An 18,818-nucleotide genomic window follows, 5' to 3' on the forward strand; every position below is an offset into this window, starting at 1 on the left:
TGTAATTCATCTGTAGACCAGAGTGTTACAATTAAAACAAATCGGCATGAAGCAAAATACCTATGCAAGAATCCTCATGACTGGGCACATTTACCAGGATAGTGTACCTCATACTTTTTAGATTTAGTATCAGTGAATTTACAACCCTGGAACTATAATTGATTAAATGAGAACAGTGCTGTGTCCACTACAACAGGGCTGTCAAACTAAATTTCATTGTGGCACGCATCAGCATTATGGTTGCCCAGGCCGGTTGTATCTGTAAGACTAGATGTCCAGAGCACCCCACCCCCCTTACATCAGATGTCAAGAGTCCCCCCCCCTCCCTTACATCACAGTGCACCCCCCTTACCTTGTGCTACTGCTGAGAATAAGCTTGGGGCAGATTGGGAAGCGGGAAGTGCAGGGACTGGAGGAGAGCTGGAGTCAGCTAAATGCTGAGACCAGGGGAGGCAAAGACTAAGGGATGCTGCACAGAGAGGTACAGGATTTGTAGGAGTTCTGCCTTCCTCTCTACTGCTGACATGTGGGACAGAGATGAGCCTCTCCATGACTGCACGGAGAAGCGCAGGATCTGGCAGAGGAGTTCTGCCCTGCTTTCTGCTGCTGACTACTGAGGTGGGGGTCAAGATGAGGTGTCACAGCTGCAGGAGAAGTGCGAGGGCCACACTAAATGGCCTGGGGGGCCAGATTTGGCCTACAGGACTTGTGTTTGACACATGTGCACTAGAGGCTTCTGAGCTAGATATTTTGCTTTGTGACACATTCTATTAACTGATGGCAGACTCTTAAAATATATTTTTCTGAGCCAGCATGCAGACCCATTGGATGATGAATGTCAGGCAAGCTCTTCATGAAGATGTGTAAGGAACTTACTTATCACTGCTTAATATAAAGAAACAATTAATCAAATTTTTATCCTTTTAGGGCTGGGTCACACCAAAACGTGGTGCAGGAAAGGCGAGTTCACAGCACCACGTGCTAAACACACTGCTTCTGCAATCTGCTGCTGGTGCCAATACATTGCTAATGGCACCCCAAAGGCAGATCACAAACACAGTGCATTCACATCACCAGATCACATGGTACCACAGTGGTGTGGCACATTTTTCAAGAGTAGTGCAGGCACTACCTTTTGTGTTATCCAGTGTGATTTTAGCCCTTTAAAATGAATGAGCTGAAAATCGCACTGCAGGGAAACACACAAGACCACGCACTGTATTCCTGTACGACTGTGGTGTGAACTGGCCCTAAATCTTCTTTTTTTCAGAATATATATATAAATATTGTTTTCAACCAAAGTATAATGAAAAGGTTATCTATTTTAAACAGGGAGTGAATCTATGAAAACCGTTTTAGTACGTGCATCACAAAAATATTTTTGGAAAGTTTCTCAGGAACATGTTTGTGAAAGTTCTCATTTATTTGGGCCATGGTATATTGAGCACTAGTTAGTCACAATTAACTGGACTTCTGTAATGTTGAAGTGGTTTTGCCACTTGTCCAAGTAGCTAAACTGAGAAAGCTACATGGATGAGTGGCAAAATACTTCAACATTAAAGAACAAGTTCAGTTAAATGTGACCAACTACTACTAGCTATTTACAAATATTTCATGAGCTTCTCTTGTTATCCTTGGTTGCATATGCTCACCGATTACCTTCACAAAAGTAGCAGCTTGAGGAAGCACTATGACAAGGAGATTGAGGAAGAAACTAGTACTCAATCCAGTGGGCACTAAAACACAGCAAGTGAAGCACCTTTCCTCCTCAAATCTTTTCTCGCGCCTCATAATAAATCACAAATTATTCATATTAATGGTCATTACACACGAACAAACCATGCTATGAAATGACTCATGGCCATCACATGCAAAATTTTGAGCTCAAGCATCTAAAGTGAATGCAGTACTGAGTGTGCTTTCTGTCACAGTACAGCCTTTGAGGAGCAGATAAAAACATTTAACTGTATACACATGAGACCAACTCCTCTGTTCATGTGTCACCTCAAGCAAGTCTTTACGAATTGTATTTCATTAAATCCCATTAGCCTAAATTACTAGGATTAAACATTTTAATTGACATGTTAATTATACTTTTTATCCTATATGCATTTTGATAACCCTAACACATGAATCATGTTGTTGAATATCTACAATAAACAATATCAAACATCTTTGCCAACCAAATCTACAGTCAGGTCCATAAATATTGGGACATCGGCACAATTCTAACATTTTTGGCTCTATACACCACCACAATGGATTTGAAATTAAACGAACAAGATGTGCTTTAACTGCAGACTGTCAGCTTTAATTTGAGGGTATTACATCCAAATCAGGTGAACGGTGTAGGAATTACAACAGTTTGGGGACAGAATAATCATCATAAATCAAACTTTCACTTTTTAATACTTGGTTGCAAATCCTTTGCAGTCAATTACAGCCTGAAGTCTGGAACGCATAGACATCACCAGACGCTGGGTTTCATCCCTGGTGATGCTCTGCCAGGCCTCTACTGCAACTGTCTTCAGTTCCTGCTTGTTCTTGGGGCATTTTCCCTTCAGTTTTGTCTTCAGCAAGTGAAATTCATGCTCAATCGGATTCAGGTCAGGTGATTGACTTGGCTATTGCATAACATTCCACTTCTTTCCCTTAAAAAAACTCTTTGGTTGCTTTTGCAGTATGCTTTGGGTCATTGTCCATCTGCACTGTGAAGCGGCGTCCAATGAGTTCTGAAGCATTTGGCTGAATATGAGCAGATAATATTGCCCGAAACACTTCAGAATTCATCCTGCTGCTTTTGTCAGCAGTCACATCATCAATAAATACAAGAGAACCAGTTCCATTGGCAGCCATACATGACCATGCCATGACACTACCATCACCATGCTTCACTGATGAGGTGGTATGCTTAGGATCATGAGCAGTTTCTTTCCTTCTCCATACTCTTCTCTTCCCATCACTCTGGTACAAGTTGATCTTGGTCTCATCTGTCCATAGGATGTTGTTCCAGAACTGTGAAGGCTTTTTTAGATGTCGTTTGGCAAACTCAAATCTGGCCTTCCTGTTTTTGAGGCTCACCAATGGTTTACATCTTGTGGTAAACCCTCTGTATTTACTCAGGTGAAGTCTTCTCTTGATTGTTGACTTTGACACACATACACCTACCTCCTGGAGAGTGTTCTTGATCTGGCCAACTGTTGTGAAGGGTGTTTTCTTCACCAGGAAAGAATTCTTCGGTCATCCACCACAGTTGTTTTCCATGCTCTTCTGGGTCTTTTGGTGTTGCTGAGCTCACCGGTGCGTTCCTTCTTTTTAAGAATGTTCCAAACAGTTGTTTTGGCCACACCTAATGTTTTTGCTATCTCTCTGATGGGTTTGTTTTGTTTTTTCAGCCTAATGATGGCTTGCTTCACTGATAGTGACAGCTCTTTGGATCTCATTTTGAGAGTTGACAGCAACATATTCCAAATGCAAATAGCACACTTGAAATGAACCATGGACCTTTTATCTGCTAATGAGGGAATAACACACATCTGGCCATGGAACAGCTGATAAGCCAATTGTCCCATTACTTTTGGTCCCTTAACAAGTGGGAGGCACATATGCAAACTCTTGTAATTCCTACACCGTTCACCTGATTTGGATGTAAATACCCTCAAATTAAAGCTGACAGTCTGCAGTTAAAGCACATCTTGTTTGTTTAATTTCAAATCCATTGTGGTGGTGTATAGAGCCAAAAATGTTAGAATTGTGTCAATGTCCCAATATTTATGGACCTGACTGTAGATGCAGGAGCACATCTCAAGACACAGAACTACAATATACTTCTGTCTCTGTGCAAAATCTGGCAAGGTGACTAGACTGAGCTCCATATTTCTGCAGCTCCATCATTACCTAGCATCTAAGTGACTTGACGCAAGTACAGCCTCATCTTCATAATTTTAGGACTGCTTGATGAGGACTGAGTTGTGGGGGAATTCATTTGAATGCTTACTACTGTTAGATGTATGTGTTATCACACACAGAGATTTTCTATGTGCTATCACACACAGAGATTTTCTATGCAAGTGGGTGCCATTCAAATAAAATTTCTATGGAGAAAAAAATTAGCCAATCTCTAGATAGATGCTATATCCACAGCAGGTTGGGAAAAATACTGCAGCTGGTCCTGGCAGTGTAGAAATATGATCATATCCATCAGACATCATATCACTAGTTGTTATTGGTTAGATATTGGTTAGACATCTGTCCTGCTATCCTATTTCACTGATGTGTTATAATCGAAACGCACCAGGAACAACAAAACATTTCAACTTCCCTCTGTAGAGGACTCAGGGCCTGTTTGGTTGCCGTGAGCAACAAAGACAGTTATTCTTTCAGATAATCAAATTTGTTGGGGAAAAAAAAAGTTCTAGAGTCCAGCTGTTTATAAAATAAAGCCTTTATAATCCTCAGACAGCCACAAACATATAGAGCACAATTTGCTGTTGAGCATCAGCCAGAGGACTGTATCTTGTTTATTCCCACTTCATGATAAAACAAAGGACGATCCCTCTCAGAGGAGCTTGCATTCTTTTCCCCTTTCAAAGCAGAATACTATTATTTTGACTTTGCTCAATTGTTTCAGTCACTTCTGGCAAACAGGAAGATAATGATGATAAACACTTATGAACGCAACAAAAGAAATGATAAATTCTATGAATCACCCTGTAATGGGATCTTGGTGTTTAACATTTGTCTAGTGATCTCACGCCTGAAACCACAAGTCACGGCATAAAATATACAGTCCCGTGTGGAAATGGCCTTTTCAAGTTAATAACCCGCTGGAATGAAAGAAACTAAGCCAATATGTTGATTTTGAGATTTAAAATTACCTATTTTACGATATCCTAATTTAATATATTCAAAACAATTTTATTTGCTTATGTGGGCGTTACCTGCACATTTCAAAGTTTATGAAAGAAAAACGCATATTTTCTATTCCAAGATTAAACCGCGGTTTTATTTAATTATTTGTTTAATAGCCATTAAAAAGGCATTTCAGGTCATTTTGACTATTTAAATATTACCTGTCTCTCACACACAACAAGACACCAACTCTAAATCAACTTTAAACAGTCACAGTGTACAATTAAACGTGTTAAACTGATTGTATGCTGTATTAGTATAGCCTCATTCAATATTTCTCTTTTTTTGTGTGTAAATACAAAGGAATGAAGAAAGCCCATTTACAGGTACAGAGCATGCTAACCATGCTACTAAGAACCTAATGTCCTTAGGAAAATTTCCCAGCATGCACTACAGACTTGGGGTAAACTTTGAATGGTTACACTGTCCAGTCAAATTGTATAGTTGGCTTAAATCAAACTGTAATATGTTCCTTGTCTGACTGTGTTAGAGTTAGAGAAAAAAGAGAATATAAAATGTATTTTTATACTATTTTTATACATTTTTCCTTGATAGTGCGCAATAAACTATTTTTAACTATTTTTGTTCTAAGAAATAATGCAATAAAAAAAGCAAAAGAAAGAAAGAAGTGTTGTGTTATCAAAAAAGATGAATGGACACAACAATTTAAAATTATAATTGTAATGCTAGGACAACATTATAGCTGAATTCTAGTTGTCAGCTGTACATCTGTGGAAATATTCTGCAATAAAAATAAAAAGGTTCTATGTCTGCATTATTGGTATAGGCCATACCGCAGGCTGTGCCCTCACACCGCTGGCTATCACTGTACCTTTCGGCTATGTTACCTGTTTCTCTGTAGAGCTTATGCACTTCTTGTAGCTCTGTGCTGAGGTCCTTCATCTCAGCTCTGAGTACATCGTTTTCTTTCTCCTTTTGATTCATTTTTTTCTGTGCGTCCTGGATTCTTTCTTCCAATTGCTTGACCACGCTGTCAAGGTGCTCTGCCTCAGCCGCTTTTTCTTTGATACCTTCTTTTGCCTGCAGGAGATCGCCTTCGGATTTCCGCAGAAGGTCATCTCTTTTGCTTATTGCCTGTAAAGATGAAAAGCAAACAAAAAAAATGTATCTCCTGCTACAGACAATACAAAATAGATCCCCATTCATCTCTCGACAGCATAAATATCAACACACAGAAAAAAAGAATACAAAAACACATGCATAGCAAAAGAGAAAAAAAAAACTATGCAAACCACAATGATGTGGAAAGTGTAGTACCTAAAAGTGTTTTCATATGGAAGACAAGCTCAAAACCAAACAATATTTCAAAAAGATCATCAAACTTTATAATAATGGTAGACAACCAATAGTCTAATTTATACAGTACCTTTTACAAACTCTTCCTTTGTCAGATATAAGCCAGAGTATTTTCCCATCTCTAGAACAAGCCCTATAAGCCAAAGGTTCAGCTACTAACCACAGATGTGAGGGAATCACAGTCCATGCAAGAGGTGCATGGAGAGTCACATCATCATGAGATACACAAGTTGGCAGTAGGTGCCCATAGCAGCTAATGGGTATCTGCTCTTGCTCAGCTTCTCATTTGCTGTCAGGCTAGTGAGTTATGTCTATTATAATGGCACAAGGGAGGGTAGAGAAACACAACCACTAACATTTTCTTTATACTGTACCTCTGTCACGTAAAACAAGAGAAATAACTAAAATAAATTGAAAAACCCTTTAAAAGGATAAGTTCACCTTTTATAACATGTTATGAATCCACTACCCTGCTTTGAAGCTAGCTCTTCTCTTCCCCTGCTAGCTGTCAAATTAAAAAAAAGAAAAAAAAAAAAAAAACACACTGCCTTGCAAGGCTTTGCCCCGCTCAGCCACATCACTCATTCACAGTCCTCTGTGAATGAGAAACTACAAGTCCCAACAGCCTTAGCAGCTGTCAGCTTGTAGTTCTCAATTAACCACCAAAGCGCTCTGAGCACCATTGTAATTTATTGATTCTTCCTGTCAGTAGATCTGCTTGCCCGTACATAGGCAGGCAGATATACTGACATATCTGCAGTAGACCTGCATAGCACCAGTGATCTGCTGTTCGCTGGTGCAATGGTTTACAGGCTCCTGCAACAAAAAATAATAAATGCACATTTTTTACCTGCAACAAAATGTGCATTTATTATTTCTTAGCAAAAGGTGAAGTTATGCTTTAACGTATGGCACTTGTGATATGATGTTTCAATGTAAATAGTACAACAGAAAAGCTTAAAATAAGCCTTTCGAGGACCTGGTCGCACGCCTAATGTCAATCACAACAGCTAAATTCAAAGAGTAAGGTTTCCAAGAAGTTTCTTTTGGCCCACCCATTTAACTCCTCAAAAGAGAAAGTTACAGAACTTTTCCGTTCACATTTCTATCATAGATCTCATTCTACCACTCTGCTGTAAAAGAGGGGCATTATTCTCAAAAAAAAAAACTGCTTTTCTTAGAGATGTGACAAACGTATAAATTACAAATCTATGTTTATATTTACGAATGCCTCCTGAAAAAAAAAAAGAAATATAATTCCACAGAGTTAAGCAATTACTGTTTGTAAGTGTGAGTAATTATTTAAATGCTGTAGTCTCTACTTGGCATGTGGAATACTGAACATGTAAAATTTCATTTTAGGAATCACTCAAAATGTTTTCTTTTTAATTCTGTTCTCCAGGCTGTAATTAGTTTAATCTGGTTTGCTTTCTTGTAATATTTCATTGGCGTACGTTTCAAATCAATTAATATTTTGTACTCATCATGACTGACTGGTATTTATTGGCTTGTTGCCACACCTTGATTCTCTATCACATTCAATCATGGCTCTTTTAATCTGAATATTTAGTACTCTTTCATGTCTTAATTACAGCAAATTGCACACAGTTGGCACCATTTCTTGAAATTAATCCCAGAGTACTTTGTTTCTGTCAAGCAGTCAAAGCCCTGGAGAATAATAGTAAATGTTATTGCAGATCTAAATTTAAACGACTGTCTATGTCTTTAGCACAACCCTTTAATTATTTGTGAAATTCGTTTTTAGTGGTTCAAATGTTAAACATCCTTTATTGAGGGTGTTAAACTGCCAGCGCCATTGAATAAAATAAATATGTATTTAGTTATGGTATTAACAAATAATGCAATTAGCTTGACTACTGTCATTTCCCAGGTGTCCGTAGGCTAAAAGGCATTGGTCCCCTTATTATTGTGAGTATTATTAATATGGGAAATCTATAGGGAAATGTCTTATTAAAAATAGGAAATCCCTATACTCAAAAGTTTTACCACCACACTGACATTTAAATATTTAATTTTTGAGCATACTAACTGGAAAAAGAACTATGAAAACAAGGAAGCTCACCTGCTATGACAACAAGGAAACCAGCCTAGATAAGCAAGTCATTTTTAAAAATACTAAAGTACCTTTTTTTTTTATTTTGCACCATAAAATGTTGTACTGTACTGTACTGTATCTGTACTGTACTAGCTAACATGTGTAACTTTTTAAGCTTCACCATCACCATTCAGATATTCAAATACGTATAAGAATTACTGTTCGGAGGAAAAGGAAAAAATTGTAACAGAGGTAAATTTGCTCACTGGAACCAACTGGAGGACAAGGCTTTGTCAAAATTGGGAATGGTATTTATCATAGTTTGGATGGTAAAGCGAAAGGTAAACCTGAAAGGATCAGCAGAACCACTCTTTTAGCCAAAAAGCTGGATGCAAAGTAAAAATGTTTTGTATGACAGCATGAATACACAGATGTGTTTATCATACAAGTGTATTTACTATTCCACAAAATCAACCAGCCATCCCTAGGGAATACTTTTATTTCTGCTACAGGGAGATAATCAGCAGGTTTGTTCCTAAATAAGTCCAACTGATCAATAATAAACATGAGTAAGACTTTCTCCTGTCAAAAGTATGTCCAGAAACACTTAGAGGCACTCAAAATGGGTTTAGAATGACCTGAAGTGGGCCTATACTGAAATGCTAACACTTGATGTTAAATCAGACTGTCTATCTGGCAAGCAGTAACTTTGCATTTCCGGTTATTAAAATCTACTAAGAGGATTCAAATACATTTTTTGTAATACATCTTCCTTCCCCAAGGAGGATCCTCTCTATTCACTTTTGGTCTGTTGGTGCGAGCAATGCATGTATGAAAATTCAAATCCTATCTATCTTTGCTTGGCCGATTTATGCACCCCCTTTTGTTTACTTTGAGGTGGTTGAGACTAGTTTTGTAACCAGGGGCAGACTGACCATTTGGAAACTCGGGCACTGCCCGAGGGCCTGGGGTCAGTAGGGGGCCCCATGATATGCCTTTTTCATAGGCTTTTTTGAGTTTGGGCAAGGACACAGGGGCCCCATGATCCCCTATTGCCCGGGGGCCCCATGAGTTGTCAGTCCACCCCTGTTTGTAACACACCAATAGATGGCAGCACAAGGCTGCATACACAGTCACAGGCAGCACCGACCTTCATCAGTAGTGTGCCAAAAGACATCGTCCTGTGTACATCAGGAGCTGTGCAACCGATGCTTTTCTGGACAAGTGTGTTACAATGTCTGCTATTTGATCAATGACAGCAAGTTAGAACAAAGAAAATGTGAAATTCTGCATGAAACCTATACACCCAAGTTCTGTTACCACTAATGATCCTCAACATGAAAGGCGGCTCATCCATGGCACTCTGACTGAGTTCTTGGCAGACTTCGACCTGGTGTTCCTTTTGCTCCTGGGTCAGCAGCCTGGGGATGAACTTGGCAGCTACATGGCACATGTTCAAATCACACATGAGGGTTGCCAGGACTGTTCCATATGACACACCGACAATGGCAGCAATGTTGTGGATTGCTCTCTAACGACCATCATACATGTTAACGAATGGTTTCGACATTTTAGAGGGTTGAGCTCGTTGAAGGTCTTCCTGATCTCTCATGGTCTTCCAGTGATGTTCTTCCACTCTTGAAGTGAGCGTGCCACTCAAAACACCTTAAACGATTCATTACAGCATCACCATAAACTTGCGGAATCATTTCAAACATCTCTGTAGAAGACTTGCACAGTTTTACGCAGAAGTTCATGCTTGCTCTTTGTTCTAACTTGCTGTCCATGATGAAATAGCAGAAGTGGTAACGCACGTGGTCAAAATAGCACCAGTTGCACAGCTCCCAGTGTACAAAGGAAAATGTCTTTTGGCACACTGACTTGAAGGTCAGTGCTCTCTGTGACTGAGTGAAGCCTTGTGCTGCCATCTGTTGGAGTGTTACAAAACTAGTCTCAAAACTTTTTGATACCTCCTTGTACAGAGTGGTGTTTGCTCTGTTTAGTGTCTTCTGCTTCCCTTTTAAGTGAGTAAACAGAGATTCCCATCAATGGGCAATTACTTTGCTTTTACGTATTACATAGCCCATGTTGGGAGTGTGCCAAGGAGGGTGGCTAGGTTCCAACATTTATCCGGATGCATATCAAGAACGTAACCACCCTCACAAAGGAAGTTAGCTGTACATGTTTATATTTATTTTAATGTATATGCAGACTGATGCTGTCATTATTGGGGACACAGATGGCCAACAATCAGGGCCTCAAATATTACTTATTTATTAGGTCTAATGACACTTTAAATCTATATTAATTGTCTTACTGGGATGCTGAGGAGTAATATAAAGGCCACAATATTTATGTTTACTTTATAAGACACTGATCCAAGCTTTCTTTAATTCTGTTCACATTTCCAAAAAAAACATTTGTATGATGCCTGTGGCAGGAGAAGATCAGAGTTCAGATTGGCTGATTATTCTAACAGAGATCCAGTGAAAAGAAGAAAAGCCTAGGCTTTTGGGCCACATGATCAGCACTATAGGGGACAGGGGGACATTTTCTCCAGAAAAGGTATTTCAGTCCTAGTAGTTTTCATTTACACACCCCAAACTGTTCATATTTAACCGTTTCAATACCGTGCAATTTTACACCTTCCTGCCCAGGCCATTTTTCAGGTTTCAGCGCTCTCACACTTTGAATGACAATTGCGCGGGTACAACACTGTACCCAAACTAAAATGTTATCATTTTCTTCACACAACTAGAGCTTTCTTTTGGTGGTATTTAATCACCGCTGGGGTTTTTATTTTTTGCTAAATTAACAAAAAAAGACCAAAAATTTTGAAAAAAAAACACATTTTTCTTTGTTTCTGTTATAAAAGTTTACAAATAAATAATTGTTCTTCATAAATTTAGGCCGAGATGTATTCTGCTACGTCTTTGGTGAAAATAACCCAAATTAGGATGTATTTTTTAGTTTGTAGGAAAGTTATAGAGTTCACAAACTATGGTATAGATCTGAATATTGATCAATCCTGAAGTACTGACAGCCAATCTAATTTCTTGAGGTCCAAGAATGTCAGAATAGTACAGTATCCCCAAATGACCCCTTTTTGCAGAGTAGACAGTCCGACGTACTTCATAAGAGGCATGGCGAGTTTTTTGAAGTTGTATTTTTTTGTCATAATTTTTCGGAAAATGAAAAAATGACTGGTGACAGTATGAAAAAAAAAAAAAATATATATATATATATTTTTTTTATTTTTTTATTATATTTATTTTTTTATTACATTTTTTTTATTTTTTTAAGATTTTTTTTTCATATTTTACTATAGTATATACCATAGTAACATTGTACTACTTTGGGGAAGTGATCAGTATTTTTATTTTATTTTTTTTTTACACAATTTGAATTACTTTGCTATAAGCAAGCATTTATCTGAATGAAATCGATTCATTCAGCTTTTTTTTTTTTTTTTTTGTGCTTAGCTGTGATTTGGTCACAGCTAATCACATGAAATGTGCATGTGATTAGCTGTGACCATTCACAGCTAGGCACTAGTATACAATGGATGGCATCATGAATGAAGCCATCCATTGTATACAACTCTCACATGGTACCAGCAACAGGAGCCAGCACTCGGATCTGTCATCGGCCGTGTCCGAGGTGCACGGCCAGTGACAGATCGCACTGCTGCGCCACTCTGCATTAGCGCAAACTGCGTATGTGCGGGAGCACGCCAAATGGCGTGCACCCGGAGTGCAGAGACACATTTGAAGCCGCCAAACGGCCACTGGCCGGGCGGCTAATGGTTAAAAGAAGCCTTTATGAGAAAACAATAGTGACAGTTGCCTAGCTGATGACCCAGTGGCTTCAATACTGTCCTGAAACAGGTATGCACATCAAGTAAGTCAGAAGCCTATACCTTCGCATGCTTGCTTTGAGGTGGTTACCTGAAGTGTTGAAGACAGAGGGTCAAGCAAGAAAGCTCAGGCAGAAAAAGAGGTCAACAATGTTAAAATATATGTGAACCTTTACCTTGTAAAACAACCCAGACAGTTTAACCACTTGAGCTCCTGAGGATTTACCCCCTTAATGACCAGGCCTTTTTTGCTGTTTGGCGCTGCACTAATTCAAATGATAATTGCGCGGTCATGCAATGCTGTACCCAAACAAAATTTACGTCCTTTTTTTCACACAAATAGAGCTTTCTTTTGGTGGTAGTTGATCACCTGTGCGCTTTTTATTTTTTGCGCTATAATCAAAAAAAACACGAAAATTTTTTAAAAAAACAATATTTTCTACTTTCGACTATAAAAAATATATCGTAAACTCAAAGTTAGTCATAAATTTAAGCCAAAATGTATTCTGCTACATGTTTTTGGTAAAAAAAATCCCGTGCATTAGCGGGCAAACTGGCGCTATCTGGGAGGGGCGCTAACACTATCGGAAGTCACCAGTGACACTAATACAGTGATCAGTAAAAATCTGTTCTCTGTAATCAATGACACTGGTGACAGGGCAGTGAATGGGTTAACTGGGGGGGGGAGGGGGGCAATCAAGGGGTTAAACGGGATTTCTGGTGCACTAGCGGGCAAACTGGCGCTATCTGGGAGGGGCGCTAACACTATCGGAAGTCGCCAGCGACACTGATACAGTGATCAGTAAAAATTGGTTCACTGATCAGTGACACTGGTGACAGGGCAGTGAAGGGGTTAACTGGGGGGGGCGATCAAGGGGTTAAACGGGATTACTGGTGTACTGGCGGGCAAACTGGCGCTATCTGGGAGGGGAGCTAACTCTATCGGAAGTCACCAGCGACACTGATACAGTGATCAGTAAAAATTGCTTCACTGATCAGTGACACTGGTGACAGGGCAGTGAAGGGGTTAACTGGGGGGGGGGGCGATCAGGGGGTTAAATGTGACCTAGGTGTGTTCTAACTGTTAGTGTAGTGCTTTGTACTCACTTTTACTGTGTCTTCTTCTCTGTCTGGAACGGAATGTAAAAAAAAGGAAAAAACAGCGCAAACATAGACCTTTACATGAAATCAATATTACAAAGTGCAAACATAAGTGAAAAATTAATCAGTGGTAAAGTCCATCAAAATAAACCAAAGTTCAAAAAATATTAGTGCAAAAAAGAAAAAGAAAAAAAGAAAAAATATTTTCAAATTCTTCTTCTAATATAGAGGAACTTCCACCTTCCACCCGTGAAAACCAATATCAAATGCACTCACCAGATAAAGGTGAAAAAAACGCCTCTTAGGAATTTTATGGGATCCTACACCCTCTTTCGTATCCACTCTATAGGAATCCTCCTCTCCACCATAGGCTCCACCATCCGACCAGGGAGAAAAAAATCTCAGATAGTGTAATATTGTAAGACACCATTCATAAGTGAAATCAAGGATTAAGGTCACTCACATTCGATTCAATGCCTTGCATCTACTGTTTATCTGGAAGAAGCTGATCCTAATAAATATGCCTTTTTAAATTGAATTGAATGTGAGTGACCTTAATCCTTGATTTCACTTATGAATGGTGTCTTACAATATTACACTATCTGAGATTTTTTTCTCCCTGGTCGGATGGTGGAGCCTATGGTGGAGAGGAGGATTCCTATAGAGTGGATACGAAAGAGGGTGTAGGATCCCATAAAATTCCTAAGAGGCGTTTTTTTCACCTTTATCTGGTGAGTGCATTTGATATTGGTTTTCACGGGTGGAAGGTGGAAGTTCCTCTATATTAGAAGAAGAATTTGAAAATATTTTTTCTTTTTTTCTTTTTCTTTTTTGCACTAATATTTTTTGAACTTTGGTTTATTTTGATGGACTTTACCACTGATTAATTTTTCACTTATGTTTGCACTTTGTAATATTGATTTCATGTAAAGGTCTATGTTTGCGCTGTTTTTTCCTTTTTTTCATTGTTTGTGTTGATCACAGTGCACAGCAGCAGGATAGAACCTGTATTAGAGTGTTTTACTAGGCGCAGGAAGAATTTTTAGTTTACTGGAACGGAATGTGTCCAGGCAGATAAGAATGACATCATATCCTGTGTAAATGTCAACACAAGACAGGATAGAACAGGGACCGATCATCTGATTTCAGCCAGACATCACTGGCTGAAATCTAATGATTGATCCCTCCGGGATCGAATGGTGTCACCCACGGGTCGGCGGGAGCGCGTGCCGGCGAGAACGGCGGGAGCGCGGAACCCGTTTTAAAACGTAGTTTTGCGCCTGAGTGCCGCCCTGCACATGTATATATACAGTGGCAGGGCGGCAAGCGGTTAAAATAGAAATAGATGCGTGTGTGGGTGTATATATATATATATATATATATATATATATATATATATATATATATACACACACGTATATATATATATATATATATATACACACACACGTATATATATATAAAAACACATTCTAAATACCAATTTTCTTCCTTTTTTCTTTATAAGTGATTATATGACCTCTGTTCTCAGCTGCATAAGGGGCTTAGAGAGGTGGGGATGGGGACTCCTTGAGAAGACGGAGGGGGTGGGGGGGTGCAGTCACTAGCAGCAGTTTAACAGATCACAGACACAGTCCAGTGTAAAACTCAGGGACAGAAGATCATTGTCAGGAACCTGGCAGAGAGGTGTGTCAGCAGCAGGCGGAGAAACAGCAGTACATTGATCTTCCCAGTGATTAACTGCACAAAGGGGGGTGGGGGTATGAACAGAGGTCTAACCACTGGAGTACAGGCAGGCTGTGCTCCCAAGCAGAATGGAAAGAAGAAAAACTGATGAGACTGGGGTAGATGTGTTTCCATGCCCTGACACTGTCAGTTTGAAAGAGGAAAACAGGGAGACCGACAGGATCACCAGGTATTTAAAAACAAAAGAAACAATGAAAAAAAGGATACATTTTAAATACAAGTTACTAGACACATATCAGAAATATGAAATCTTGGGGTAATCTACATTTTAAAAGTTGTCGGTTTAATGTTTTCTACATTAGCATTTAATTTGGGACTGCATATTCAAGCAATCACAAGTTACATTCAAAATGTAACTGTTTACACAACCAGTAGTTATATAAAAAGATTTTCAAAATGTGTTGCGGTTACTCTAGTACAGTTCTCATTTTCATGATTTATGCAATATTGCAAGACTTGCAAGGACAGGTGACATGAGGTTGGGCTAAATTAAATTTGACAGCTATAATTTATTTATTATAGGTACTTATATAGCGCCATCAATTAATGCAGCACTTTACATATATATTGTACATTCACATCAGTCCCTAACCCTCAAGGCTTGTACAGTCTAAGGTCCCTAACTTGCATTCATACATACACATACCTCCCATTGACCACTGACTGGCAGTGGTCACCAAAGCCAGGCATTTTTTCTGACCACTGATGCTGGTCTTTTTTCTTTTCAACCACTGACTACCAACACTAGTTATTTTTCACCCTCTGACCACCAACATTGGGCAATTTTTCATCCCACCTAACAACTGATTTCAGACAACTTTCTTCCTTCTGACCATCAATGCTTGCCATTTTCTGTTGACTACAGATGCCAGATGTCTGTATCCTGCTGGCCAACAATATAAGGGGCATTATGACAAACACTGCTGATGGCTGCAATTTATACTTTGTGTTGTACATAAAGTGCTGTACATTACATACATCTGAGTAAAGTGTTTTATGTCTCAACAGTTGCTGGTTGCCAAGTAGTTTCTGACTATTTTAATGAAGTTTCTTTTTAAGGTAGGCTCAGACAAAATGTTAGTTTTTTTTCATATTGTTTTATTATTTCTTTTTTTAAAAGATAATCCTTTAGGGTGCGTGTGTGCACCCGTGTGTTTGTGTAACCCTAATTTGTGGTATAGCAAATAGGGAGCATTATGTGATACAAGCACTGCAGCATACGTGTGCAGTGTGTAGTGCAAAGAGGCTTAGACTACATCTAAAGTGGTTGTAAACCTCTGAAATGAAAAACGAACAAAACATATTCTATAGTGTGTACTCACCCTCTGCTATCTACATGAATCGCTTTTAATAAAGTATCCCCACACCAAACAATCCTGAGACATGGCCCAACCCCCATCACCTCCTTCAGCACACAGCAGGTGATTGTCAGCCTCAGCTATGAATGTTTTCCTGTTAGGCTGTGTGGGGATAATGTGTCCATTCCCTTCCCTCAGGTCTGAGGCTATACTCAGCTCTCTGATTGTGCTGTGCAGTGTGGGACATCAGATCCTGCCCCCTGCCTCTTGAAGCTCAGAAATACTGTGCAAACTGAATTTTAACAGCTATAGGTAAGACAAGGCTGAGGATAAACAGGTACACCTTATGTAGGAGAGGATTTGTTTCATCTTTGTGTATCACCTGAAGTAAGCCATTTCACTGGTTATATGTAAGGGTTTACAACCACTTTAATTATATTACTTCAGGACACCCCCAATATTCAGCGCATTTTAACTATACCAACTTGATTCCTTTCAAGTTTGTCCTTCTTTCTCAACTTCTGACAGTAGGAGCTATGCTAGAACTCACCTATCAACATCAGTGCATATGACAAAGCCTTGCAAAACCTAAAAGACAGGTTTTTTTTTTTTAGCTGCCACTGTGCAATGTTCTTATGGTAATAGGTCAGACATTTCTGAGGACAAGCACATCAGGAATTCTCGCACAAATCCAGAAAGCCTGTACACAGCAACCATTATGGTAAATGAAACCTGCAGCTCTAGACTTGGTAGGGTGTGATAGAAGAAGTCTCATAGATTGGCATAGCATATTACCCTAAATATACAGATAATGACTACAATGCACAAATCAGCTCTGAAAACTATAGTTATCTTTAGAACAATGATTTCTGTTTTCTTTTTTCTCAGTTTGTAGCTGAAGTCACAGACTCTGAATAGTGACATACAAATAAGACTTGAGTGAATTACCTTTTGGCTTCACCACTTTAAAAGTATCCCCCGAGCTTATGTCCAAAGCTTGAATATAACTTTTTAAAGCCAGAGGCAGAACACGGTTTGACCCTGACTAAATAGAATCCCTGTGCAAACTGGCTGTCAGACCACTGTGCCGATTTTTAAACATACTTCTAACACTGTGTACAGTCATCATTTGCACTCCATGCTTCCTCAATCCTTTGCAGTTCTGATTCCCAGCATGACAAGCTGCTGAGCTCCAGCACTAAATGAATCGGAGCTTCAGCACCCTGCACCTGTGAGCTCCAGCATTTCCCAACTTTGAGCTCCAACACTCTGCACTCAGGATCTCCACTGCTCCACAGTCCAAAGTCAAGATATCCAGCACTCCACACCTGTGCCAAGGTCTAAACTTGTAAACAAGCAGACTCCCAAGTTACCCTTTTTCTCCTCAATCACCAGTAATCAAGTGTAATCTTTACCTATAGAAAACGTTAATTGTTCTGCAGAAGTTTTCAGTCAGTGAAGCCAAGATAATAATATGAAACATTTACATAGCAAGGGTGGTATGTTTATAAAATTTAAATCAGGTTATGCCACAAGGCCATTTTTGTGAGCACTCTGCCCTTGTGAGCTCTGGCACTCCATGAATGTGAACTTTACTGCTCTGCACATATGAGCTCCAAAATCCATGCCTATGTGCTCCAGTGCTCTGCACATGTGAGCTTCTGCAATCTGAGCATGAGATCTCAAACGATCCCCACCCTAGTACTCCACACTTGTGCCAGGGCCGATTCTTGTAAATAAGCAGACAACAAAGTTATCTTTTTCACCCTCAAAACACTAACTATAGAAAGAGTTGTCTTTTTTCAGATGTATAAGGCTAGCAGAGGTATGGAAAAATATCACATTTTCACAGCAAAGTTTTCACAGTAGTTTTCTAAAATTTAAGTGGGGTTATGCTACAAGGACATGTTAGTTATTAAAAAACAAAATAGCATAGTTATTTAAAGGAGGATTCTTGTGGAAAATTAAAGGATTACTGCAATTTAGCATTCCATTGCTGCATTGTGTACTGTAAAATACCAAATAAAAAGGTGCATTTTACTGTGTACATGCGGTGGTTAGCTAGGGAAGTTTTTAAAACCTTTAAAGCTCTGTATACTACCATTAAAGACAGCATTCTTACAGGAAAAACAGGAAGGATAGTCAACAGAGAATATTGATAAGCCATACAGAAGCTTCATCTCCCATACTTCCTTTTCAAAGTAGGATTCAGCCCTTTGTGATAATCTGTAAAGTACACATTTTATTTATTTATTTCAGGTACTTATATAGCACCATCAATTTACACAGCGCTTTACATATATATTGTACATTCACATCAGTCCCTAACCTTCAAGGGACGTACAATCTAAGGTCCCTAACTCACATTCATACATACACATACTAGGGCCAATTTAGACAGGATCCAATTAACCTACCAGCACGTTTTTGGAGTGTGAGAGGAAACCCACACAGGCAAAGGGAGAACGTGCAAACTCCAGGCAGATGGTGCCGTGGTTGGGATTCTAACCAACGACCCTAGTACTGCCAGGAG

General features: G+C 39.2%; 1 protein-coding gene across 1 annotated transcript in view; it reads right to left on the minus strand.

Annotated features, from left to right (window-relative positions):
- Positions 1-18,818, minus strand: part of LOC149437173 (uncharacterized) — a 510,919-nt gene that overhangs the window by 359,382 nt on the left and 132,719 nt on the right. The window contains exon 11 of the mRNA XM_089661020.1: positions 5,760-6,006. Coding sequence (XP_089517146.1) covers positions 5,760-6,006 — 247 coding nt within the window. The remainder of the gene's footprint in view (positions 1-5,759; positions 6,007-18,818) is intronic.

Source organism: Staurois parvus, unplaced genomic scaffold (assembly GCF_062004578.1).
Source record: "Staurois parvus isolate SC_StPar_1 unplaced genomic scaffold, SC_StPar_1.0 ptg001302l, whole genome shotgun sequence".
Lineage (NCBI taxonomy): Eukaryota > Metazoa > Chordata > Amphibia > Anura > Ranidae > Staurois > Staurois parvus.